Below are 23,559 nucleotides of genomic sequence, written 5' to 3'. Positions count from 1 at the left end.
GCAACCGAGGCGCAACTGGGGCGCAACCGGGGCGCAAAGACGGCGCAAAGGGGGCGCAACCGGGGCGCTCGGCAGGTGCCCGGCCGTCCCGTCCCGGTCCCGTCCCACCCCGCCGGTTCCCGTCCCCGTCCCGGTCCCTCCCGCCCCCCCCCCCGAGCTGGGCGGCGGGCGCAGCGCTCGGGGCTGCGCGGAAAGCGCGGGGCGGATCCCGGCCGGAGCGGGGAGAGCGGGCGCGGCCGGCCGGCCGGCGAGAGGCGGGCAGGAGGCGGGCAGGCACCGGACACAGGCAGCCGCTCTTCAGGGCTTTATTTGCAGGCGCGGCCGCGCTACAGGCGCCCGCGGAGTGGACGGGACCCCCCGCGGGCTGCGGGGACCGGGGGTACTGCGGGGCAGGACTGGACCCCGGATCGCAGCCCCCAGCCCCGCCGCCAGTCCCTAGCAGGTGGCGTAAGCGTTGGCCCTCTCCCGGATCTCCTCCAGCAGCCCCCAGACCCGCTGCTCCAACGCCTGCAGTCTCGTTGCCTTCGCCGCCATTGCCCGCTCGTTGGCCCCGAAGTGCTGCTCCAGCTCTGCAGGATGGGGGCACGGTTGGGGTGCAGCCTCCGCAACCGTCCCCCAGCCTGCGTCACCCTTGGGGCACCAGGCAGACAGGGGGGACAAGGGGAGACATGCACAGGGAGTTGGGCATCAAGCGGGGTCAGGATGGCAGGGAATACCCCCCACCACATGCTCCCCCCTCACCTTCCAGCTTCCTCTTGCTGCTGCTGGCCTTGTCCAGGAGGTCCCGGGCCTCCGCCGTCAGCCGTGTCACACGCTGCAGGGCCCCGCCAGACACGCCAGCCAGCCCGCTCACCCGGCCCTTCAGCACCACGTAGCGCTGCGTCACCTGCGCCAGGTCCTGGCGGCACAAGGGCACGGTGAGGCTGAGCCCCCCAGCCTCCAGCACCCCATACCCTCTTGGTACCACGCCATGGCTGGGCAGGGCTGGGTCTCACCTGGCTCAGTGTCCCTGAGGCGGCGGTGGCACGCTGTGCCCCATCCTTGGCTTGCTGGGCCATGTGGCGGGCATCCTGGCCCCGCTCCTGCAGGGCGGTGATGCGCTGCGCCAGCTCTCGCAGCCGCCGCTGCGCCCGCGACTCCTTCCCCTCCAGCGCCTGCAGTCTGCGCTCAGCCTGGGCAGGCACAAGCACTGGTTGCCGGCATGCACGATGACCCGCCGTGCCCACGGCACCAGCCCCACCGCCTTGGCAAACTCACAGCACCCGCCCCACATGGCCCATGGTCCCCTGGCACCAGCTTCACTACCCTTGGTTGTGCCCATGGCGTCAGCCTCGCTCTCCACAGCACCAACCCCATTACTCCCAGTGTCGCCACGGCACCAACCCCATTGCTCCCAGTGCACCCATGGCAACGAGCCCGTTATTCCCAGTGTCCCCATGGCACCAAACCCATTGCCCCCAGCATGCCCAAAGCACCACCCTGCTCCCCGGCCATGCCAGCAGCTTTGGCCCCGCTCCGGCAGCCCCGGCATGGCCGCAGCCCCGGTGCCCCTCACCTCCTTGGCTCTGCTCTCGGCAGCCCGGATGGCATCCCTGGCGCTCCGCAGGGCGCTCCCTGCTGCTGTCGCCTGCACACGCGCTGCATCCAGTGCCCGCTGTGTCCCCGCCAGCTCATCTCTCATGCCGTCCGCTCGCTCCCTGTGGCAGCACAGGCAGCTCCAGGCCCTGCCAGTGCTGCAGGATGGACCCCCACCCCCTGCCTGCCCCAGCATGTCCCCACCACTCGCCTGGCATTCCGTCCCTGCACCAGCAGCCCTCGTGCCATGGCCAGCCCCTGCACAGTGCTGTTCAGCACTGCGTCCACCCCCTCCAGCTGGCTGATGCTCTCCCGCATCTCCCGCAGCAGCTCCTGGATCCGGCTGGGGCTGCTGGGCAGGGATATGTTCAGCACCTGCCGGGCCACCAGCTCGATGCTGCCCGGGTCGGCTCCCTCCTCTGCAGGGACACAGGAGCAAGGTGGGCTCGGGGTGGGTGCGCTGATGCCCACCGTGCCCGTGTGCCCACCCTGTGCCAGTGCTACCTGCCAGGAAGGCCTTGATGCGGCGGATGAAGTCCCGCAGCTGGGCCGTCACCTTCTCCGCACGGCTACGAGCGGCCTGCGACCGCCCCAGTGCCTCCTCCGCCCGGCTCCGTGCCCCCCGCGCCAGCTCCTGCACCTCCTGTGTCTGGGGGGCACAGGGCTGAGCGGGGGGCATGGGGCAGCCTCGGGGAGGGGGCACGGAGGGGTGGGCAGGGAGTACAGGGGGGGACATGCACGGGGACAAGATGGGGGCATGCAAAGGGGTGTAATGGGGTGTCTAAAGGGGCACGGAGGGCATGCAAGGGGACGCAGGGGGGTGTGCAACAAGGGTACAAGGCGGTATGCAAGGGGTGTGCAAGGGGACATAAAGGGGGTGCGCAAGGGGGTGCAGCAGTGACCCAAGGGGGCACACAAGTGGCACAAGGGGCATCTGCAAAGGGGCGTGAGTGACATACGGGGGGGGACATGCTTGGGGGCACGGAAAGGGCACAAGCGGGATGTGCAAGGGGACACAAAGGGACACCAAAAAGTGCCATGGAGCCACCACCCCTACCTTCTGCGCCACAACACCCAGCTGCCCCAACGCCACCTCCAGCTGCTCAGAGGCGTTACGGGCGCTGCTCAAGGCGCGAGCCGAGACTGGCAGTGCCCCTGTGCATCCCATGCCACCGCAATGCCGTGTCCCCATGCTGTCCCGGCACAAGGCTCCTCCACAAGGTGCTTGCTCGCAGGTCCGGTCCCCAGGCACCCCGCAAATCTGCGGTGATGCCAATGGTGGAGATGGCAGCTCAGCACTGCATGGGGGGATCTCCCGCCATGCACCTATTTGCTCCCCATCAGTCCTACTCTCACCTTCTCATTGATTCCAGCAACGCTGAGTCCCATCACCCGTTTCTGTGCCTCCCTCAAGGATTTCCGTGCCGCAGCTGTGCTGCGGCGGAAAGCATCGCCCCGCTGCCGCAGCACCCGTTCAGCCGCCCGCCGCGTCGCCTGTGCCCAGTTCAGCTCACCGGCTGTGCCGTTGGCCACCGCCTCTGCCTGCCGCGAGTCCTCCGCCGATGCCAGGATGCTGCGGTAAGACTCTGCAGGTGCCGGCATCAGGGTTCAGCCGGAATGGTTGCCACTGAACCCCCCAGTCCTTGCCAGATGTTCTTACCGCCAAATCCGGCCGCTGCCACAGTGCTGAGGAGGATTTGGAGGTGGGAGGCAGTTCGGTTGAGACCCCCTAGCTCATGGCTCAGCCCAGCTAGCTGGTTGCGGTGCTGCACATCTGCCTGTGCCAGCTGATCCAGATGTTGCTCCAGCTCTTGGAGCTGCTTCCAGAAGTCATCCAGATCCATCCTTTGGGGGGGAGAAGAGAGGTCTCAAGCCTTTTTGGGTGACAAAAGGAGGGTGTCCCCCCCCCAGCCCACCACGCACACTTGCCTGGTGCCATCCAGCCGCCTGGGCAGCTCGTGCAGGAGGGGGACACCAGGGCTGCCCCCCTCACCCAGCAGCTGCTCCACGCGCCCCAGCGTCTCCTCCAGTGCACGCAGGCGGCGGGGGCTGAGTGGGGGCGCGGACCCTCCCTCCCGCAGCGCTTGCACCTGCGCTCCCAGGCGCTGCAGCCTGTCCCGCAGGCTGCCCAGGGCCAGGTCCCAGCGCCCGAAGCAGGGGTGGCAGGGCGAGCAGCGGGGGAAGGCCTCCTGGTAGCCCCGCTGGCAGCGGTCGCAGCGCAGGCCCCCGAAGCCCGTCCGGCACTGGCACTGCCCACTGGCCTGCTCGCACTGCAGGCTCTCGGCTCCCAGCGGCTCGCACTCACAGGCTGTGGAGACAGGCAGCATCGTGTCCCGTGTCGCCAGAGTGCCACCACGTCCCCAGGGTCCCCTGAGTCCCCCATATCCCCAGAGACCCACCATGTCCCCAGGGTCTTCCATGTCCCCAGCATCCCACTGTGTCTCCAGGGTCCCCGTGTCCCCAGGGTCCCATCATGTCCCCAGCATCCCACTATGGGTCCAGAGTCCCCCATGCCCAAAAGGTCTCATCACGACTGCATGATCTCACCACAGCCCCAGGATCTCCTGAGCCCCCAGAGTCCCCTGTGTCCCCAGTGTCTTCCCAGGGCCCCCATGTTGAGAGTCCCACTGTGCACCCAGGGTCCCTCCATGACCCCGTGTTTCCCCAAGACCCCCCATTTCCCAGGGCCCCTATGTTCCTGGACACCCCATGTCCCCAGAGCCCCTGCGCACCCCCAGTCCCTGGGACGTGCGCCCACCTCGGCACTCCCGCTCGGGATCTCCCCAGTGGTGCTCCTGGCACTGGGAGCAGACGCGGCCCCCGAAGCCGGGCCGGCACTGGCACTGCCCTGTCACCTGCAGCGAGAGCCACGTGCTCAGCTGGGTGGCTCACCTTGCACTGGGAGGGCCACAGAGCCGTGCCAGGGTACCAGGGTGCCGAGGTGCTGGGGGTCTCACCGCATCACAGGCAGGGTGCAGAGCATGTGTGGGGTGGCAGCCGCAGGGCTCGCAGCCCCCTGGCCCGCCCAGGCTCCAGAAGTGGGGTGCACAGCGGTCGCAGCTCTTTCCCACCACGTTGGGCCGGCAGGCGCAGGCGCCTGTGCCGCGGTCACAGGCGCAGGTGCCGGTGGCGCAGTGGGAGGCCAGGGTTCCCCGCGGGTCACAGCCGCAGCCTGCAGGCCAGTGGGTGACCGTGTGGGGCTCAGCCCATACCCCCTGCCCAGGCAATGCCCTCCTAACACCTGACCCCAGCACCCTGAATCCCCTGCCTGGCCCCAAACCCACGCACAGCCCCAGCCCCCTCCCTGATCCCAACACGCCCTCCCCCGACTCCCGTCCCTGTCCCCTGCCCAGCCCTGACCCTGGGCACAGCCCCAAATCCCTCTCACAGCCCCAAACTCCCCCGGTAGCGCAAAACCCCCCCGACAGCACCAAACCCCACCTGGCCCTGACCCCACCCAGCCCCAAACCCCCAGACACCCCCAAAACCTGACCACCCCCCCCCCAATCCCAATCCCACCCCAACAGAGCCCCAATCCTCACCCCCACCCTGACCCCTTGCATCACTCCAAAACCCCCCGCACATCCCCAAACCCTCGCATGGCCCCAGCCCCGGCACAGCCCGATCCCCCGCCCCAGCGCAGCCCCTGGCCCCACTCACGCCGGCAGCTGCGCTGCAGGGCATTGCCGTAGTAGCCGGGCTGGCAGTGGGCGCAGCGGGGGCCGGTGGTGTGGTATAGGCAGCGCAGGCAGTGACCTGTGCGGGGGTCGCAGGCCCCCGGGTCGCTGGCGTCGATGTTGTTGTTGCACTGGCAGGGCCGGCACACACCCCCCTCTGTCTCCGGCACCCCAAAGTAGCCAGGGGAGCAGCGGTCACAGCGGGGTCCTGCAGGGAAGAGGGGGCTGTGGGTGCCAGGGGTCCCACAGCCCAGTGCCGAGGGGTCGCTGCTGCACGGCGCCCACCCGGCCCCTCACCAGCGTATCCGGGCGCGCAGAGGCAGACAATGTGGTGGGTCTCCTCATCAGTGTGGCAAGCACTCCCGTGGTAGTGCCTTGTGTCGGGGTAGCCAGGGCAGGGGCAGGGCCGGCACTGCTGCCCCGAGCCCAGCACCGGGTCCCCGTAGTAACCATCCTGGCACCTGTGAGGATGAGAGGTGAGTGCCTCAGGGGTCCATCCCATCCCATTATATCCTATCCCATCATATCTCATCCCACCATCCTATCTCATCCATCCCATGCCATGCCATCATACCCATCTCATCCATCCCATTATATCCCATCCTACTAACCCATCCAATCTCACCCCATCATATCCCATCCCACCATCCCATCCCATCCCATCCCATCCCATCCCATCCCATCCCATCCCATCCCATCCCATCCCATTCCATCCCACCATATCCCATCCCATCCCATCCCATCCCATCCCATCCCACGCCATGCCATGCCATACTGTCCCATCCCCTCCCCTCCGATCAGGCTCACAGCTCGCAGTGCCGGCCGGTGGTGTGGTCGCGGCAATGCAGGCAGCTGCCTGTCCGGGGGTCACACTCCTCAGCGTGCCCGTTGCACTGGCAGGGCTGGCAGGTGGGGAAGCCCCAGTAGCCAGGCTGGCACTGGTCACATTGCCGGCCCACGGCGCCAGGCTGGCACCGGCACTGCCCACTCACTGCATCGCATAGCTGTGACACTGAGCCCTCCGGGGAGCAGGCGCAGGCTGCGGGACAGCATGGCCCGGGTCAGGGACATGGGTGCAGGGACACAGGGATGGACAGACAGACAGACAGACAGGGGACCAGCACGCAGGGCATGGCCAGCCCACAGGCTACGGCACAGGAAGGCTCAAGTGGATGCATGGGTGGGCAGTCAGATGGGCAGACAGACAGATGAGTGAGTGCAAGGCAGGGCAGAGCCCACCCCAGGCAGGAGCACGGGGCTCAGATGGATGGATAGATAGATGGATGGATGGATGGGCAGATGGGAAAACAGATGGATAGAGGGGGAACTGGGACCCAACCCATGGGCTGCAGGACAGCAGGGCTGAGGTGGACACATGCACAGACAGATGGACAGACAGACAAGTGAACAGGTAGACAGGCAGTGAACGGGGCTCTGACGGCTGGACAGACAGACAGACGGGAGGGACAGGGATGCCCAACAGGCGCAGGTCCCGCTACTCACGGCTGCAGCCCAGGGGCCCGAAGCTGTAGCTGCCCGGGGCGCAGCGGTCACAGCGCCGGCCAAGGACGTTTGGCTTGCACTCGCACTGCCCTCCCTGCGTCTGGCACTCGCTGCTGCGGGAGCCCTGCGGGTCGCACTGGCAGGCTGCAGGCAGCAGGGCCAGTGTGGGGTCAGGGTTGCCCTGCCCACACCCTGCCCGCACCCTGCCCACACCCTGCCACTGCTCCCCTGCCCTCCCCTGCCCTGGGCATGGCCTCATCCTGAACCACTGCCCTGGGTAACCCTGCCCTCCCCTGCCCTGGGCATGGCCTCATCCTGAACCACTGCCCTGGGTAACCCTGCCCTCTCCTGCCATGGGCATGGCCTCATCCTGACCCACTGCAACAAGCATGGTCTCATCCTGATCCACTGGCACAGGTACACCTCCCCACCCTGCTGTGGGCATGGCCGCATCCCAACCCACCGCACCGGGCACAGCTCCACCCTCGCCCACTGCCCCGGGCACGTTCCCTGACCCCAGCAGGGTGCCCTCCACTCACGCAGCGCCCCGCCATGCAGCAGGGCCGAGACACTGCAGACCAGGTGGATGCAGGCTTGCGCCAGGGGGGGCGGGGGGGTCATGCGAAACGCCTCCAGACACTGGTACCGCTCCAATTCCTCCCGTCGCGTTGCTGCCGCTGCCTCCGCCCCGTGGAAACCTGGCAGCTCCGACACCCGCGGCAGGAGCACCAGCTGCGCCAGGCAGAGGGAGTGGGAGAGGATATGGGGCTGGGGGGGCACAGCCACCCCCTGCCATGGGACCTGGCCTCTGTGCCTGGGCTGGATCCATCTACCCTGGGGCAGCCCCAGCCCTGCTGGGGGCTTGACTACCCCAGCCCCATCAACAGCCTCAGCTCCACTGATACTCCCACCCAAATTGCCATTCCCACAGGCATCCTTATCCCCATCCCCGTTGACATCCCCAAGACCAACCCCAACTCCATCAACATCCCCAGCCCCATTGATATTTCCATCCTCATCCGCATCCCCCATCCCCATTCCTACCTCCATCCTCACCCCCTTTCCCATCCCCGTCCCCATCAACATCCCCATCTCCATCCCCATTCCCTTTCCCCATCCACATTTCCATCCCCATCCCCATCTCCATCCCCATTCCCTTTCCCCATCCACTTTTCCATCCCCATCTCATCCCCATCCCATCCCCATTCCCATTCCCTTTCCCATCCCCACCTCACCCCACGTGCAGCCCCAAGTGGATGTCGCTGCCCACCCCAGCCCATGGTCTCCTGTCCCTGCCCATCACCCCACCCCTGCCAAGCCCCAGGTGTGGGGCGCAGCGGAACCCCCCTCACCGAGTCAATGAGGATGAAGGCGCCGGGGTGGCGCTGGGTGACGCCGGCCCGTTGAAGCCGCATGGTCACCTCATAGGGGGTGCTGGGCTCGAAGCAGAAGGGCCGGGACAGCAGCACATATCTGCGCAGAGGCAGGTGTTGGGGCACGGGGATGGCCAGGGGACAGCAGCAGCATGTGGCCACCTTTCTTGTCCCTGTCCCCATCCCCATCCCTCACCTAGGTGGCAGGACTGTCCCTGTTTCCATCCCATCCCCATCCCTCAGTTCTGGGAGTGTGGCAGGGCTGTCCTTGTCCCTGCCCTGTCCTGACTCCTGTCCCCATCCCCACCCCATCCCCATCCTCATCCCATCCGCATCCCCATTTTCATCTCATCCCATCCCCATCCCATCCCATCCCTATTCCCGTCCCTATCCCCATCCTCATCCCACCCCACCCCACCCCACCTCTGGCTGTGGGGCAGGCTCTCGCGGTACATCTGCTCGGAGGGCAGCAGGTTCCCACAGCGAGGGCTGGTGGGCAGCGCCTGGGAGCTGACGCCGACCACGGCTTCCCAGTCCTCGGCCGACTGCAGCGACAGGCAAACTGGCGTCAGGGCCATGCTGTGCCGTACACATCATGGCTGTGGCCGTGGCCATGGCCACAGCTGTGGCCGCGCTCACCTCAGGCTCGTAGCGCAGCAGCAGCTCGTAGTCCATGGGGTAGGGCACGTTGTCCACACGAAAGGTCAGGCCAGCCCCGTCACGCACCCGGGCGAACCCCGAGCCTGTCCAGGTCACCATGCGCCCAGCGCCGTCCCGCACCACCTCCTCCACATCTGGCTGGGCAGGGCACCGGCACAGCTCGGCCCCATCCCTCTGGCTCTGCCCCCCAGCCACCTGCGCCCCACAGCGCCCCACCATGCCCCATCCCACCCCCTCGGGGCTCACCTTGGGGGGCTGCTGGCGGCCGCGGCGCGAGTGGGCGCGGGGCTGGGGGGCACGGGGAGACCTGCGCTGGTGTCGCGGGCGTCCCTTCCGCCCCCCCGGCTCCCCAGTGTCATACTCCAGGCAGTCCTGGGGCACCTCCGGCCGGACGGCACCCTGTGGGGACAGGGTCAGGGGACAGGCACCATGCACAGGGACAGCCGTGCTCGGGGACAGCCGTGCTCGGGGACAGCCGTGCATGGGGACCGCCGTGCATGGGGCATGGTGACAGCCATATGCAGGACAGGGTGACAGCCGTGCATGGAGCATGGTGCACAGTGACAGCCATGCACAAGCCCGGGCTGGGAGTGCAGGGAACCCCCAGGAGACTCACCGGGAGCTGGGGGTGGCCATGGCCGTGGCCGGTGGCACGCTCGGCCTCGTAGGTGTAGTAGTCGAGGGGGGCACAGAAGAAGCCGGGCTGTACCTGGTCGCACTGCCGCCCCATGAGGTGGGGACGGCAGGGACAAGCCCCATCCTCCATGGAGCACCTGGGGGTGACCATCTTGTCCCTTTGTCTGTCCTTCTGTCTGGCTCTGCCCTCATCCATCCCTCCCTCCATCCCTGTCCCCATCCCTCCACCGATGTCCCCGTTCCTCCCGCTCTCCCTCGCTCCATGCTTGACCCCCAGCCCTGTCCCCACTGCTTCCCCCCCCCCACTATCCCCATGCCCTGCTGGGCACTGTGCTGGGCCCCACCGGTTGCTGTAGGCTCCCCCGAAGTCACAGGCGCAGGGCCGGCAGCCCCCCACATCGTAGCTCAGGCCCCAGAACTCAGGCTGCAGCGAGAAAGGGGGTGCGTGGGGCAGGTGTGGGGCCAGCCCAGCCCAGTGCGGGGTGCTGTGGGGCTGGGAGAGTCAGGGCCACGGAGCATGGTGTGGGGCAGGCTGTGGGGCAGGCTGGGGCACTCACCACACACTGGCTGCAGGAGCGCCCAGCCACGAAGCGTTTGCAGTAGCAGTCCCCACTGATGGGGTCGCAGGGGGAGCTGCCCGCCACCGTGCCCCGCGGGTCACACCTGCACGCTGTTCCCCCCACGCACATGAACGCCCACATATGAGGGGCTGCCACGTGGCACTGCAGCCCATGGGCTTCATGACCCTTCCTCCCCATCCCGTGTCCTTCCATCCCTCACCCCTCCATCCCCATCTCTCTGTCCCCATTTCTCCATCCACATCCCTCCATCTCTACCCCTCCATACCACATCCCTCCATCTCCATCCCTCCACCCTCATCCCTCCATCACCATCCCTCCATCTCACATCCCTCCATCACCATCCCTGCATCCTCATCCCTCCATCACCATCCCTCCATCCCACATCCCTCCATCACGATCCCTCCATCCCACATCCCTCCATTCCATACCCCTCCATCACCATCTCTTCATCCCATATCCCTCCATCCCACATCCCTGCATCCTCATCCCTCCATCCCATATCCCTCTATCTCCATCCCTCCATCTCCACCCTTCCATCATCACTCCACCCTCATCCCTCCACCCCACATCCTCCTGTGCCCATCCCTGGGTCCCAGCTCACGCTGGCAGCCCTGCGGGTCGCCGTGGCTGAGGCCATAGGCACCATGCCGGCAGCGGTCGCAGCGGGGACCAGCCACATTCTCCTTGCAGCGGCACTGCCCTGCGATCATGCCCAGCACCACATCTGTGTGCCCGTCGCAGGCACCTCCGTCCAGTGAGCCCGCCGGGTCGCAGTCACATGCTGCCGAGAGAGAGAGACCGTGGGGAGCTGGGGCTGCCGGCACCAAGAGCCGTGGGGCCAGGGCGAGTCGTGGGGCGGGGGTCCTGGGGCACTCACGGGCGCAGGCAGTGGGGGCACGGATGTCGGAGCGGGGGTGCCGGTAGTAGAAGGGCTTGCAGAGGTGGCAGCGGCGGCCCATGGTGTTGTGCTGGCAGCCATCGCACACGGCCCCGCTGGTGTTCCCCGTGGCCAGGAAGACAGCCATGTCGAAGTGGCACTGCTGTGAGTGCTCGTTGCAGTCGCAGCCTGCGAGGATGGCACCGTGGCACAGCACGCAGTAGCCCAATCCCGGCACACAGCACCTCCAGGGCCAAACCCCAGCCTGCAGGACCCCCCATCCCCAACCCCTCAAGCCCCAGTTTGCAGAACCCCCAGACCCACAGTCCAGCAGGATGCCCCCCAAACCCCCCAAATCACAGCCTGCAGCACTCCGACCCCCTCAAGCCTCAGCTTCATGTGCAGCACCCCCAAACCCAAAGCATGGTACGTGGGACCCTCAACCCCCAGCCCCCAGCTCCAGTCTCCAGGATGCTGAACTCCCCCATGCACAACATGCAGGACGCCCATTCCCCCAACCCCCAAAATGGGACCCCAAGCCCCCAGGCACAGCGTGGTGCCATTGCCAGCACGGGGCACTGACGGCGGCAGGCGTTGGTGCTGGAACCCTCAGCCGGGCGCCAGGGCAGGTCGTGGTAGAAGTCCTGGCAGCGCTCGCAGTTCAGCCCCTGCGTGTGGTGCTCGCAGACGCAGCGCCCGTGGATCTGGGGAGGGAGCACCCAGCTCAGCGTGGCCACTGGGTCCCACGGGGCACTGTGCCATGCTGGTGGTTGCGTCCGCCTCACCATGCCGGGGACGGAGGACGTTGGGACACCAGGTGCCGGGGCGCAGTGGGCAGCGTGGCCATGGCAGAAGCAGCTCCCGCGCAGCACCAGCTCGTCCACGGCGTAGTAGTACTTGTGCAGCACTTCCCGCCGCGTGTCCAGCAGGTTGTCCCCCAGCGTGTGCAGCTTGGTGAGGTTCACCCGCAGGTTGGTGACACGCAGCAGGTCTGGGGGGGATGGCACCATCAGCACCTGCCCCACCACCTGTCAGCCCCATGGCCCTGGCACCCCCAGCCACGCACCCTGGATGTCCGGGCTGTAGGGATCCGCCACAGGGATGGAGGGGTCCAGCACCTTGAAGATGACCTGGGGGGAAGAAGGGGTGGGTGAGCCCAGGCCCCCCAGATCCCCAGACCCCCCAACCCCCTCCGCGCCACCCCAGACCCACGCACCTCCCCATGGCTGGAGGGCTCGATCTCGGAGTAGCGCTGGTCACACAGCACCTCGTCCACCAGCCCCGAGGGCTGGCTGGGGACACCGGGGAAGAGCTTGGAGCAGTTGTAGGCGAAGTAGCGGTAGACCTTCCAGCTGCGCCCGAAGTCAGCCGAGCGCTCCACCAGCATTGCCGCGGGGCGGAAGGTCTGCAGGACACCCAGCTCGGACAGGGGCTGGCCCCACAGCCCCCATGGGTCCGTGCCATCCCATCCCACCCCATCCCAGGCACCCATGTCCCAGGACCCACCTTAAATTTCATGATGAGGTGGGTGAAGTGGAACTCGCCCTCCAGGTCCAGGCGGATGCTGACGTGCTCCACGCCTGGGGGAGACAGAGAGGTGATGGCGGAGGCCAGGGAACACCCCCTGTGTCCCATGGCCACGCAGCCCTGAGGCACACGCACATGGGGGCAGCCCCACCGCAGCCCCGGCCTCACCGTTCTCGGACTGCCACCAGGTCCGCTGGCTGTGGGGGCCACTCAGGTAGATGACATTCTCGATGCGGTGGCTCTTGGGCAGGGACGGGTCCCGTGAGTCACAAGTGAAGCATTTTTCTGAGTCCTGTGTCGGGGAGCAGCACCATCAGGGACTGGCGGCTAGAGGCTGCACCAGTGCCCAGCCGTGCCAGGGCTGTGCCAGGGCCGGGTGGACTCACCTGGAGGTGGCTGACGATGCAGTACTCCTGGGGCCCGTCCAGCCCGCAGGTGGAGGTGGCACTCAGGTGGGGGGCTCGCCCCACCAACAGGTTCCCGGTGGCCGGGTAGCAGCTGCCGCGGGCACAGCCATGGCTCGGGTCGGGCTCCTGCCAGCCCCCTACCGCTGGCACCCCCGCTGCAGAGAGCGTGAGGGCACGGGCTGGGGGCTGCACCCGGGTCCCCCAGGCACCCCCTGCCCCACCCATGCACCACAGACACCTGCTCAGCACCCACCCCACCCCCCAGTCCCATCCCATCCCGTCCCTGCGTCCCAACCCACTGATGCAGCATGAAGCTCCGTGACCCGGAAAGGTGCTGGCAGCAGCGCCAGGGCCTCGTGACCAGGGGGCCGGGAAGGCAGTGCGGGCAAGCGGGGGGGCTGGTAGCCATGGGGTCAGAGGGGCCGGGCAGGGGGTGGCTGTCTGTGCTCCTGGGGGGCCAGGCAGCTCCCGAGGCGCCGAGTGGTGCCGGGGGGAGCCAGGAGCCACATCAGGTGCTTGCTAATCCCACCAGGGCTCAGCACAGCCTGGATTCCCCGCTGGGATTTGTAGTGGTCAGGCCCTGGCTGCTGCTGGCCAGGGAGCATCGCCATCACCACCGCCTCCACCGCCCGGCCCCCTCTGTGCAGGCTGGGGTTCTGGGGCCATCACAGCCTCCGGCACCGCGGGTGCGCAGGGTGCCCCGACATGCATGGTGCCTCACTGAGGCCAGCACTTACCCAGGAGGAGAGCGAGTGCCAGGAGGTCCATGGGCAGCTGCAGGCTCTGCCTGGGGGGACATGGAGATGGCGCTGCAGCAGGGCACAGGGTATGGCACGGGGCACAGGGCAGCCGGGGCCTGGCCTCTCCTGGCTCCAGCATGGCCGTACACCCTGGGATGCTCCCACCCAGCTCCGGCATGGCGGTGCACCCAGGGGACAGCACTGGGAAGCAGGGTCGAGTAGTGTAGCTGGGTCCCAAAGTACCCCGGGGTGGCACCCAGTGCCCACCCCTGTGGCTGTGCCCCAGCCCCACCTGGCCCTGGGGGGCTGCGGCACACAGACCAGGGTGCACGGCTGTGCCCTGCACCCCCAGACCCTGCACAAGCTGTGCCGTGCTCCATCCTGCCCTGGTGGGGGCAGATCCATCCCTTCGAGTGTCACTGGTGTCCCCAGGGGGTCCCAGTGCCGGCCAGGGCCAGCCAGAGAGGGGATCCAGGGCGCCGGAGCCGGCTGGGCAAGGTCATCCCTGCCGCTGGCTGGGGTCCCGCTCTTAAATTTAGGTTGGAGCTGCCTTTTGTGCTTCCTTCTCTCCCGGTACCGCCCGCTCCCAGCGCCTGCTGGATCAAAGCCTGGCCCCGGCGCTTCCCAAACATATCTTTCCTGTCCCCACACGGGAGCCAGCCAGGGCAGGGGGGCTCGTGGCGGTGGGGGGAGCCGCGACTTTGCCCCGCCACCAGCCCTGCTTGAAGCTATGCCAAAGTGGTGGGCAAGGCAGTGCGGGGCCGTGTGCCGGTGAGGGGGTACCCGAGCCCCGCAAGCCCCTGGTACCTGGCGTCCTGCGGCGTCTGGCGCGGCCGAGGCCGGGGGCGAGGGTGGCGCGGGACCCGCTGCCCCCCAGGCTGGGCGCGCAGAAATGAGTCGGGGCGAGGGCGGCGATGGGATGGCGGCAGCGGCCCCCCTTCCCCACGCACGATTCTTATTCAAATGGGCTGCCCGCTGAAAGGGACGGCGGTCTCCAGGCTACCGGAATGTCACTGCCGATTCCTTCTGCCTGGAGGCCCCCGCCCGCAGAGGCCAGGCCGGCCAGGCGTCGGAAGCCCGGGCACGCCCCGGCCCCCGGGCGGCACGGCGGGCCCCGCCGGCGAACAAAAGGGCGCCTCGTGGGCTGGTGAGCCAGTGGCGCCACGTTCCCTGGGCTCCCGGCACGGCACAGCAGGAACATGTCTGCCACCGCTTGCAGCGGGGTGCATAGGGCGGCACAGCGGGACAGGCACTCGACACTGGCACGGCTGCGCAGGGGGCCGCGGCACCACTTTTTGCCCCAGCTGGGGATGCCCCATGGCGGAGGCACCAGCACGGCTCGGCTACAGGGTGGAGCTGTGCCGGGCATCTGCCCCACCAGGAGCTTGCCTGGGCACAGCCACGATGCCGCTGGCTGGGCACATTCCTCCCGAGGGACCCAGCTCTCCCCACCGCCACCGCTCCCTGGGCAAAGTCCAGCATGCGCCAGCCCTGGAAAGTGTACTGTGGGTGCAGGGGGACCCAGCCCGTCTCTCCTGAGGGACCCCGCCGCCCCTTCCTTGTGTGCCGCCTCATGCCGGTTGCTGGTGCCCGGCCTGTGCCCCGGGGACTGGGCCGTGTGCCAAGGGCTGGGCCGTGTGCCAAGTGCTGTGCCGAGCCGCGGGGCTGTGCCGTGCCCGGAACTCCCCGCTGGCATACCGGCTCCTACCTGTGCCCGTGGCGCCCGGCGTGCCAGGCAGGTGGTGGTGGCCCGGGTGGGCTGCAGAGTCGGCCAGCTCGGCCCTGCTGGGCTCGGGCTGGGCTCGGCTGCTGTTCCTGGAGGAGGGCGGCCGGTGCCTGTCTCCTCCTCCAGCAGCCGTGCCAGGCGAGGGGAGGGACCTGCCGGCACTGAGCTTTAGCCAAGGTGAGGCAGAGGCCAGGTACAAGCCGGCAGCGGCCCATGCATGGCACAGTGGTGTCCCATGCCCAGGCTGGCTGGGAGCTGGCACACAGCATCCCTGCAGAGCTGCCATGCCCGGTTGTGCAGCATGCGAGGCCGCCGAGACAGGCAGCCCGGCCGGGACTCGCCCTGCACCGCGTGGGCTCATCTGTGCCTATTCAGGGCACGTCTCCAGCAGCGGTACTGGGAGCCTGGGGTGGCACGGCAGCCAGCCGCACTCCCCTGGCACCCGTGCTGGATGGATCCTGCTCCCCTCCCGTGCTAGCACCATGGGCACCACCATGCCCTGAGCCAGGGCCCCACTCACCCCATGCCGGTCAGTGCTACCTGGGATCCTTTGGACGAGCCGGGCTGGGTGCTGAGACAACAGCCCCGGAGCCTCACAGGGAGCACGGTCGGACGCTGGGGCCGGGCTCGACAGAGACTTCGCTGTCATGCAGGGATGGTGCCTTTTATTAGTTGAGGCCGAAGGAAGGAAGAGGAGCCACGTGCTCTCTGCGCCAAGGCTGCGCTCTAGCTGCCTGCCAGAGAGCAAGGTCACGGACAGACACAGCAGCAGCTCCTCCGGCTGCTGGCCATGGGGGTGCCAAAACCCGTGCCCCCAGGGACACCCTGACACAGCGCAGGCTGGTCCTATGCATCTCGGGGGGGTGAGGGATGCTGTGGGCAGAGCCCTGCCAGCTCCCCATGGCCGTGCTCTCAGCAGGCACTGGGAAACCCGGAGGAAGGGCAGGGCTGGACCTGGTGAGACTCCGGGAGTGCAGGGTGGTGGCCAGGCACCACCACCTCCTCGGCTAGGAGAGCTGGCAGGAGATGAGCCGACAAAGAGCCATTAGCACTGGCCAGAGTGTCTGTATCACAGGGATCTTGCCAAGCAAACCTTATCTGCTCTGAGGAAATCCAAAGTGGCCTGATAAAGGTGACTGTAACAGGATCTCCAGCCTTGAAAAGCAAGGTAAATGCCGGAGGGAGGGATCCTCAGCAGGATCTGAGGGACAAGTGAGGTGTCCCAGCCCACGTCCAGGCACCTCTGAAGGCTGCTCTGACTTCCCACCAGCTTCTCACCCTGAGCTGCCCATCCCCTCAACCGCCCCACAGCTGAACGCGTGGGGGTGGCCTGTGTCTGCCCGGGGAGATGACACAGCTGGGGGCAGCTTCTCTGGCTGGAGATCTGCCAACAGCTCTGCTGCAGCCCTCCGTCACCAGCATTTCAAAGCTGCTGAGCATCCCTCGCTCCCTCGGGCACCCATGGCCTCGGCTCCACCAGCACCTTTCAGCAGCGATTAGAGCACTTCCACCATCGTCGGCAGACCGAACAGCTCAGAGGGGCAGCAGTGGGAACTGGCAGCGCTCACCGCTTTGGGGCACGTAGAGGAGGGGCCCCCCAAAGCCTTGGCAGAGCCTCTGAGCTCCTGGGGTAGCCTCTCACGCCTGGCCAGTCCGGCTTGGACTGACTTCAGTGAGCTCAGCAGGGGGGCCAACGCTTCCCAGAACATCTTCAGCAAGCGAGCGGGAGAACGGCTTAACCATTTCCCTTCCTGAGGAATGAGCCCCAGCGCTGAGCCGGTGTCTGCCCAGGGCCATGGTCCCACCACCATTAGTGCCAGGTCAGCGCACCAACGGCCCGGCCCCACGGCACAAACTGGATCCAGATCGCACGCGGGTGAACAATGGCATTTCTGTTGAATTAGCCAGTCTCATGGTCCCGGCTGCAGAACAGGCAGATCCAGAGAGAAGTCAGAGGGTGGGCAGGCAGGCAGGAGCTGGCAGAGCAACTGCCAGCACAGCACCAACCCGGCGCGTTTCTAGGAACTAACCTGGAATGTGGATTTATGCCAGTTTACACCAGTAGCACTCGTCTGGAGCGTTTCCCATCCCGAGCCAGACATTCCTTAATGGGGCTTGGGTAACCCCAAACCTTGTTGAGGGGGACTGGGGGGAAGAGGTGGTGGTGGCGTCCAGCTGAGCGTGCCCCATGCAGCAGCCAGGCACTCAGGAGATGCCGTTCCATGGAGCTCACACGGGTCCGGGAGGAGCAGTCTGGCGGGGCCCAAAGAAAAGCTGGACACTGGGCGGTTCTGAGCACCATTTTACTGAAGGGCTGGACACCTGCTAGGACTTCATAACAAAAAGTTCACTTCATTTAAGAAAAAAGACAGTCTGTTTTTTGTCCCGTTCCCTCCGACGAGCGGAATAATACCAACACTGTCTTTTCACTAAACAATGCCATTCCAAAATATACAACACTGCATGTGGAGCAGCCCAGCCTCATATTGAACATTAATATAGCTTCAGAAACATTCTACACAAACAAATGAAACAGTAAAAAGTTCACTCAAGAACAAGATGGTCAGTTGTTGTAAATTCACCGTACAAAAGTTTGTTACTCGCCCTCCCGTGGGCTGCGGTCGCTGTTCCCTGGCCTTCGCTCAGGACCCCCGAACACTGCGGGATGCTTGCGACTGAGCCAGCAGCACGGGTCCCAGCCGGAGCAGGTCAATCATGCTGCGGCGTAGAGATAGCTCTCTTAGAGATGATGGTTGGCAGAGATGAGCATGAGGGGCCGGGCAGTGCCCACCCAGAGCCCCAGCATCCCTCAGAGCAACTGCTGTGCCTCTGCTCCGGAAACGCTACTCCTCAGGAGTGCTGCACCAGGAGGGAACCGCATCACACACTGTGCCTTCCCCACCACAAACACCGACACTTCTGTCGTCCTGTCCCAGGCCTGGTCAGCGTGGTGGAGCAGGGGCAGGAGGGGAGGTATTTCTGGGGGTAGCTTTGGAGCACCTTCGCTTTTACAACAGCACCTCGTGCCTGACTGTGCCTGTGGGAATCACAGGAACGGAAAGGGCTAATTAAGACAACAAGGAGAGAGTCCCAGACAATAATAAGGCCTTTAAGGGACTCCCCGGGCCAAGGCCTAATTGTCCCCGCAGGGGAAGGTATTTCAGATGCTCACCAGAGGAAGTGCCACTCCGCAACCCCCCACCCCCGCTTCAAGGGTGTCCAGAGGGGACAAGTCAGCATGTGCTGGGGGGTGCTCTGCAAGCCGGGGAGCAGCTTACCTTTCCCACGGCCACCCAAGCAGGGCCAGTTTGTGCGACTGATGAAGGACAGAAACCAAGGGTTAGTGGGGCCCTTGCTCCAAAAGGGCACCCCCTCGCCTGTGCCCCAGAGCCTGCAGCACCAGTGCCTGTGTAGCGCTGCCAGACAGGGCAGGACAGGCTCCGTCAGCCAGGCAGGGACAGAGTGGAGGAAGCGCTACCGGTATGCCGCAGACCTGGCTCCTCCATTTGCAGATCTCCTGCAGCAGAAGCTGGCCAGCCAGGCGTCTTTGGTTTCCCCTAATCCCAGCTTCTCGCCTTTTCACCAGACCTCCTCGGTCTTCCTAAACAAACTGAGGGATCTGGCCTCAGCACCACAGCTTTGGAGGCAGCAGACGGCCAAGCTGTGAGTGCTAGCACAGTCACATCTACAGACAGGGTTCACTTGACACTCAGGGCTGGCTCTCCTGCCTTCTGGGACAAGGTCTCTGCTCCACCAGCCAGCGGGGCACCTGGCACCTTCCTAATGGCACACAGCTCCAGGCAGTAGCAGGCTGCGAGGAGAGGGAAACCAGAGCATGGTGCTCTCTAGCACAGAGCCCTGAATGCAAGGGCCTGGGAGCAACCTGCCCTGCTGCCCCTCTCCACAGATGGTGCTGGCCCACCCAGTTCACAAAGCCAAGGGGACCATCAAGAAGGTGTGAGATGCCCCAAAACAGCTGTCCTCTCCTCAGGCCACCTCAGCTCCCGGAAAGCCATCCCCATCTGACCACAGAAGCAAACAGGCCAGTGCCATTTTGAAGACCGAAACAGAAACTGTCACTTCCACGCAAACCAACCTACCTGCTTGAGTGGCAGGTGCTCCACACAGCTCGGCACCGACCCTGCCAACCACAGCCGAAACAAAGATCCTCCCATCTAAACCTGCCCTCCTGCCTGGGAAGCTGCCCAGCTCGCGTCTCACTATCCAGCTGCAGCTGAGAGACAAACCTGCTCTCCGTTGCCATCCGTCCCTTGTGCTGTGGCCAAAGACACAGCTCCCAGACAGGGCAGGGAACTTGGACCCAAGGCGGGGAGCAGCTGGAGTGGCTGCACCCCCCAACATGCTGGCAAGGTCTGGCCATGAACACAGCGCAAGTCACAACTGAAAGGGCCCAAATTCTGCGCTCAAGCCTGAAACCCAAAGCTCCCCAGCCCCTCCTGCCACAGCTAGAGCCAGGGGACTTCCACCAGCTCCACCAGTGGAGAAGTGCTGCTGGTGTGTGAGGTGGGCTTGGAGGACACGCAGCAGAACAGGGGCATCTGCGGAGCAGAGCCGTGGAGCCGGGTGTGCGGCATCACCCACCCATGCTATTCTGCTCCTGACTTCCCTGCAATGCTCTTAGCTGGCAACTGGCTGAACTCTGTGCAAGGAAACACCAGGCAACAAGGGGTCTCAGCCCATCGACCCCCTGGCCCTGTGAGCGTTAGTGCTGCAGGCTGGGCGGGTGATGCCCTGGTCTGAGAAGTATCCAGCTACACGAGTGCTCACAACACTCCACAGAGCATACCTCCTCCTCACACTGAAATATCACTAGTGAGCTACAAAACAGGAGTAACAAAATAATCCCTTCTTATTTTGCAGAAAAGCGGTTCTGTACAAGGATCGCTATGGCAGCTGGCTCTGGGGGGCATGCAAACAGTTTGGATGCAGCAGCACCACGCTACATGGCTTGCAGGGAAGAGGCCAAGGAGAAAATTCTCTAACTGAAAGTAGTGGCAGAAGGTGAAATCTGATCACAGTGGACATGAGCTTCAAAACATTTCTACCAATTAACAATGTGATTTCAACTGGTGTCTGATGTCAGCTTCCCCTTCAGCTGCCTGCCGGACAAGCTGCTCTCCCCATGGACCTTGCTGACGGACATCTGAAGCATGCAGGAAGCTCAAGGACCTTGTCTGGTGGAGGCGAAGCATAAACTCTTGCTTCTTGGCAGCTGAATAAAAGCAGAAATGATTTGCACAAACTCAGTTGGAAGAACAGCCCTTTGGCCACTGGCTGAATCATTTCTCGAAGTGACAGCGGCATGAATCCATGCAGTAAAAGCATTCCTAAGAGAGTCTCCAAAGCTCTCGGCTGTCATGGTGCCCAGGAACAGCATAAGCCAGGTTAGGCACTTGGATGAATTCAAAGTGACTAATACAGAAACAGGTCTGAACAACCAGCATACAGCACCCTCAGCAGAGACCACAGCACTCCAGGCAACACGTTTCTATGTGCCCCGCCAGTTACTGCTGCGCAGGTCCCTGGAAGGCAAGTGTTACTCTGCTGTCACAGAGTAACATAGGCTGCAAGGGACCTCTGGAGTGAGAGCTCTGGTTAGATCAGGTCTTGGGCAGGTCTGGTTTGATCAAATCCTTCATCTTCCCTAAACACCAGACAGCAGCGTCCACAGCACAGTCCCTTCTGCAGCCTCCTGCACATCACTGTTGAAGGCCTGGGATGCCAGGAGCACCCGCACCCGGCCACAAGATGAAGGACGGCAGAGCCAACCACCAACAGGCTGCAAGCACCCTGTCTGCCAGCACCGGATTCCCTGGGAATAGCCGACAGGCAGCAGTTGCCAACATTGGCACCAGGGGCTGTAAAGCCCCTCTGTGAATAACAAGCTGCAATCCTTCTAGCTAAGTTCCCAAATCATCTGCGAGGGGGAAGAAGAGACATCAGGAGGGCAGAGAACTGAGCTCCAGCGCTGCCCAGTAGGTCAGGGGCCCTGCGGTTTCTTAGAGATATACAGAAGAGCTGACAAAGACCGGACTGATGACGGGCAAGTCCATGAGCACAGAGCTATAGGGTGCTTGCTTCCCTGGCAGAAGCCTCAGTGACACAGAAGCGTTCCTAACGCTTGCCTCTCCCTGTGGAGCAGAAGACCTCTTGCTGGTGGCCTGGGAAGGACACCAGGCGAGCCGTCGCCACCAAGCATTCGCAGAACTCAGCTCAGTGCCAGGCAAGGCATAGCAGCACTAAGGCAGTATGTTCTGCTGGATGTGTTAAGCAACAGTATAAGCCAAGTCCTTGACTGGCAAAGACCCAAGCTGTGAAAGACAAGAGGTGACAGAGAAGAGTGGGGAGGCAGGCAGCAGTGCAGCTGGGGGAAGAAACACAATGAAGAGGAGGGATGTGGCCCAATAAGCTAGCCTCAGGTGCTCAGCTTCCTGCTCAGGCTGGAGGGAAAGCAACCTCGACCTGAACTCAGCCTTGTTGATGCATAGTTGTTTCTCCCACCGGAGGCCGCGTGCTCAGCTGGGATGTCTGCGCCACACGAAGAGGCTCCAGAGACAGCTCTCGGTGCCCTTATATGGGGCTGGGAACAGGGGAAGCCGCTGAGCAGCCTGTCAGACAGCGATACCGCAGGCAGGAGTTCAGAGCCCTCCTCAGGAAACAGCCAAAAAGAGAAACTCCAGTGCAAGACTTCAAGACCTGGCATTTGAGAGCGTGGGAATGAGAAAGGTCTGAAGGATGGGGACAAAAGGGACAAAGCAATTTTTGGCTGGTTAACAGTGATGGAGGGTCCCTGTTCATCCAGCATCATGTCAGGACAGGGAACTCTCTGCCAGGGCATTTTAAAACACAGAAGCAGAAGAAAATACTTTCTTCTCCTCTGCAGCCAACCAGCGGCATTCACAGGTCAGTCTCAAACACTGCAAGTTATGATCTCTGACAGCAGCTCAGATACGCACAGTAAAACCACACAGAACCAGAGCATGCGATTCAGAGCCTGCAATTATCCCCCAAGGGAGAACCTCCAGCCTGCTCTATGTGGGCGAGCAGGGAGAACCCTGGCTGTGCCTTGGGATGCCCAGCTTCCCTGCCCTCTCACTCCCTCATGAATCTCCTCCCTCCTCTCCGTGCCGCTGTTTGCCTCTCTGTGGTGGGGATCAGATGCTGACCCCTTTTACAAAGCGGTGAAATCCAGCCAGGTGCTAGGGAGGGGCTGAAACGTAAGGAGCTGGGGCTTCCCAGGGGAGCTCATCCCTTCATCCAATATCCACAGAGATTACTAGGTCAGACAACTGGTATTTTAAGCTGGTGAGAGAATGAGTGGATTACCAGCCCACTGCTGCAGAGATCTGAACATGCAGCGGCACACAGAGCTGGGCCCGTGCCTGGCCTGACACTGCTCCCCCTCCCCAAGCCACCAGGTTCTGCTTTTGCAGTATCCCAACAGAGATCATGGGAGACCATCCCTCCCCGGTTACAGCTGCAGCACTGACCACTCCAATGCAGTGTTTCTCCTGGAGCTCACAGATCCCTCCCTGTGGAGAGCAGACCCAACCTCCACAGCCTGCGTTCCCACCCGACAGTGTGCCCCTGGCACAGGAAGGCTAACGCAGCTGTCTGCAGTGGTTCCGCAGTGCCTCCTGGGGACGGGCAGAGCCTGCGCTCCGGGAACTTTCACACCTGCCACACACCTTCTCACAACATCCCAGACGGCACAGCAAAGCTGTCACCCATCACAACACAGTGCCAATCTCCCCTCCTACTGCTTCACCCCCACAAACTGACAGAAAGAAACTTTCTGTGTTTAGGTGCTGCCATATATCCTCTCAACCCTTCTGTTTTTCTGCTTTAATTCAGGCTCAAATACCCCACTGAGCTCTGGGACCAGCAAGATGTATCTAATACATTCAAACACAGCCTGTGTCTTCTCTACCGATACCTAGAACCTGCTCCTGAAACATCCAGCAACAGCAAAGCAGTTACGTGGCGGGCAGGACACTTTATGCCATTCTTATTAACAACTCCAGCCCTTTGGCTCTAACAGTCACAGTTCATGTTCTACATTTGCACCTGGGGTACAGGAGAGCGGAGCAACGCTGGGTGCTAAGGAGGAATCGCTCTTTGGAGGCAAACCCCTACTGTGAGTTCAGAGCTTCTGCTACCAACAAATGGAGGAGGCATCTAGAGACGTCAAGCAGACTTGCAGGCAACAGCCCCGTAACACTCCCCCACTCTTATAGAGAGGTAATACCGAAAATA

The 23,559-nt window shown here is 64.2% G+C and overlaps 1 protein-coding gene across 1 annotated transcript; it reads right to left on the bottom strand.

Annotated features, from left to right (window-relative positions):
• Window positions 1-396: 396 nt before the first annotated feature.
• On the bottom strand, window positions 397-13,584 carry LOC132317851 (laminin subunit beta-2-like). The gene is made up of 34 exons (XM_059823100.1): window positions 13,554-13,584; window positions 12,796-12,971; window positions 12,578-12,701; window positions 12,389-12,462; window positions 12,099-12,287; window positions 11,949-12,012; window positions 11,668-11,873; window positions 11,466-11,586; window positions 10,883-11,071; window positions 10,607-10,786; window positions 9,982-10,094; window positions 9,769-9,848; window positions 9,405-9,561; window positions 9,035-9,187; window positions 8,768-8,926; window positions 8,552-8,673; window positions 8,108-8,228; window positions 7,295-7,487; window positions 6,756-6,899; window positions 6,060-6,291; window positions 5,550-5,713; window positions 5,236-5,460; window positions 4,533-4,747; window positions 4,334-4,430; window positions 3,505-3,883; window positions 3,236-3,420; window positions 2,932-3,161; window positions 2,633-2,836; window positions 2,080-2,224; window positions 1,787-1,994; window positions 1,556-1,697; window positions 996-1,172; window positions 742-898; window positions 397-569 (listed from the first exon to the last, which is right to left on the bottom strand). Exons 1-34 carry the CDS (start codon window positions 13,582-13,584, stop codon window positions 436-438), a joined length of 5,490 nt encoding a protein of 1,829 aa, XP_059679083.1. The 3' UTR covers window positions 397-435.
• Between the last annotated feature and the right edge of the window lie 9,975 nt (window positions 13,585-23,559).

Source organism: Gavia stellata, chromosome 12 (assembly GCF_030936135.1).
Source record: "Gavia stellata isolate bGavSte3 chromosome 12, bGavSte3.hap2, whole genome shotgun sequence".
NCBI classification, from domain to species: Eukaryota; Metazoa; Chordata; class Aves; order Gaviiformes; family Gaviidae; genus Gavia; species Gavia stellata.
Note: the sequence above shows the minus strand (reverse complement) of the source record. Positions and strands in the feature narration are given on the sequence as shown.

Coding starts and splice junctions, on each gene's coding strand:
- LOC132317851 (XM_059823100.1), bottom strand. CDS start 13,584: ATGGACCTCCTGGCACTCGCTCTCCTCCTGG. Junction 11,874..11,948: donor CTACAGCCCGGACATCCAGG/GTGCGTGGCTGG, acceptor CATCCCCCCCAG/ACCTGCTGCGTGTCACCAAC. Junction 4,431..4,532: donor TGCACCCTGCCTGTGATGCG/GTGAGACCCCCA, acceptor CTCTCGCTGCAG/GTGACAGGGCAGTGCCAGTG.